The 2715-nt window shown below is 38.6% G+C and overlaps 1 protein-coding gene across 1 annotated transcript; it reads left to right on the top strand.

Moving 5' to 3' along the window:
- Positions 1-403: 403 nt before the first annotated feature.
- On the top strand, positions 404-1839 carry LOC105957338 (uncharacterized protein At5g01610-like). The gene is made up of 2 exons (XM_088816482.1): positions 404-1073; positions 1595-1839. The coding sequence occupies exons 1-2, from the start codon at positions 588-590 to the stop codon at positions 1655-1657; spliced, it is 549 nt and encodes a 182-aa protein (XP_088672608.1). The 5' UTR covers positions 404-587; the 3' UTR covers positions 1658-1839.
- Positions 1840-2715: the final 876 nt, after the last annotated feature.

Here is a 2715-nt window from a genome sequence, read left to right as displayed (position 1 = left end):
ATGTGCTATAAATTACATACACACTCTCTCTCACACACAAAAACACACACTGAGGGTGTGTGTGTGAAAAACTGCAATTGAAGTCCACAGCTACTACTAACCCAAGTACAACTTTTTCTTGTTCTTACTGGTTAGAAACCACGCATTCGCTCATGTCATTTCTTTTCCTGTCTCAATTACCATGCACATTATTTATTCCTCTCTTCACCCACACCACACCCACATTCACGCGCGTCCCCAACACTCTCCTAGTAAATACCCACTTTACCCCTGATCCACGAAACCACGAGTGGCGGGCGCACTGCACCCGCCGATGCAGGGGAACAAAACTCCCAAAAAAAAAAAGTGGGGCCCATCTTCACCACCAATAATTGATCATTTCTCCTAATCCCCTCTGTACTCTTGCTGGCGCCGTCTCCTTCTTCTTCTTCTTCTTCTTCTTCTCCACAGTTCCACCCCCACCCCCACCCCCACCCCCACCCCCCACCTCCATTTTTTTCCTACTAAAACCTCCTAAACCCTAAATTAACCAGAAGAGAATTCCATGTTGTAACACGTAAACCAAAAAAAATAATTAATCGCAAAAAATGCTATCCCCAGTACTACCCGCCGCCATCTTCATCTTCTTATTGGTATCATCAATGGCGGACGCCGCCGAGGCGTCGGAATCGTCAATATACGATGTGCTGAAGCTGAACGGGCTGCCGATGGGGCTGCTTCCCAAAGGAGTGACGAATTTCAGCCTGGACGATTCGGGGAAGTTCGAGGTGCGGTTGGATCGAGCCTGTAATGCCAAGTTCGAGAACGAATTGCACTACGATATGAATGTGACCGGAACTCTCAGCTACGGCCAGATCGACGGCCTCGTCGGGATTTCGGCCCAGGATTTGTTCCTGTGGTTCCCCGTTATCGAAATCCGGGTCGATATCCCCAGCTCCGGGTTGATTTACTTCGACGTTGGCGTGGTTTCGAAGCAGTACTCGCTCTCTTCGTTTGAATCGCCGAGGGATTGTTTGGCTGCTCCGGCTCCGGATCTCCGGGAAGGAAAACGGATTGTGGAATCTGTTTCCAAGGTCAGTTTACACTCCTTCCTGTAATTTCAATTCAATTCAATTCCTCTTTTGATTTTCATTTTTATACTGATTTGAATTTGATGATTTCATTTTTTGATTGATTTCTTCTGAAATTATTTGTTCATCTGATTTTGGGAGATTTTTTTTTATTATTTTGAGCAACAAATGTAGGATCCAATTATGGGGTTTGATGCCCTAATTTTGGCATAATGTGACAAAATATTTGATCTATTTGCCCTAAACTGTAATCATCCCCTGCAACTAAGGAAAGTGATTTACTCCATTTATGGGCAATCTAACAAAATTAGGTATATCTATATATATATGTATGTATATCTTACCATAAACTGTCTTCTTGCATAATTTAATAAAGTTGTAAACTATTTGGTTTCATCGATTGTTGAATTGCTATCCGATTGAAGAAGGCTACATTACATTTGTCGTTTTAGTTGGAAGTTCGTAAATTGTATATATATACCTCTAACGAAGTAGCTAACAAATGTACATTGTTGTTTCATCAGATAATGTCCCGGAAGCTTCGGTTCGAGCTCGATAAAGACAACCTAGGCAGGACATCGTTGTAAATTCTTTTTTGTGTTTGCGGAGCAACCAAATGGTGCACAATAGCTCAATCAAGTTTTGGATTTTCGTTATGTATCTCGTAATGCAGAGAGTATGGTCTTGTATGTAGACCGTATTTTCTTCGTTCTCGTGTGGTTGTAGATGGTTCGATTTGGAGGCGCGTAAGGGATCGTTTGTGGGGGGGGGGGGGGGGGGGGAAGAAAGAAAGAAATCATTCGCCTTTCTCGAAAACAGGGGAGATGTACAGGAGCCGTCGAGGTTGGATTAATCAGGTGAATATTTGTTATTACTATGTTAAATTCATTAAAGATCATACAAACATTAAATAAACCTCATTGTTGAATTGATTCTGTTTTTTTTTTTTGGTAGTATAATAATAAATTGTTGGAATTAAAGAAATAAGGAATTAATAAAGGTTCTATTTTTTGTTCTTTTTAGTTGTACTTGAATTACTATTTTTACTACTACTACTTACTAATTTTGATTTTTACCTTGATTACAGTTTATTACTTGGCACAGAAAGGTAAGAATGGGAAGAAAGTTAGAAACACATATTTGATGTGCCAAAAAAGAAAATTAGAAAACAAAATATGTATATATAATTTTTTTTAATAGAAAAACGTGATGATACATATATTAAATAGTCAAAACAAAGTACGGTTACAATGATTTGTAGTAAAATGGAAAAACACAGAGGATAAGTCTGCTATAAAATATCCTGAAAAATTCACGGCAAGTTTCAAAAAATAAAAGTTCGTTCGGTTGCATAATTAGTTCCTCATTCAACCAAAAGGTGTGCCGCACTATTTAATTCCCTGCACGATAACACCATTTGGACTCTATCGAACCTAGTCAACATCCTCCACGAATCATCGAGAAGAGTTTGGAGGGAGTTGTGAAGAACTTAGGGATTTTTTTGATGATATTATTAACACAGGACTATTTTTAGAAATTCGATATAATAAGGATACTAAATGCAAGAAACTCTTATAATTTTTGTTAATGTTTTGGCAGAATAATATAATTAATTTGTATTTTTATGTTTAGTGAACTAAGATAA

This window comes from Erythranthe guttata, chromosome 4 (assembly GCF_056151865.1).
Source record: "Erythranthe guttata isolate IM_541 chromosome 4, IM_541, whole genome shotgun sequence".
NCBI classification, from domain to species: Eukaryota; Viridiplantae; Streptophyta; class Magnoliopsida; order Lamiales; family Phrymaceae; genus Erythranthe; species Erythranthe guttata.
Note: the sequence above shows the minus strand (reverse complement) of the source record. Positions and strands in the feature narration are given on the sequence as shown.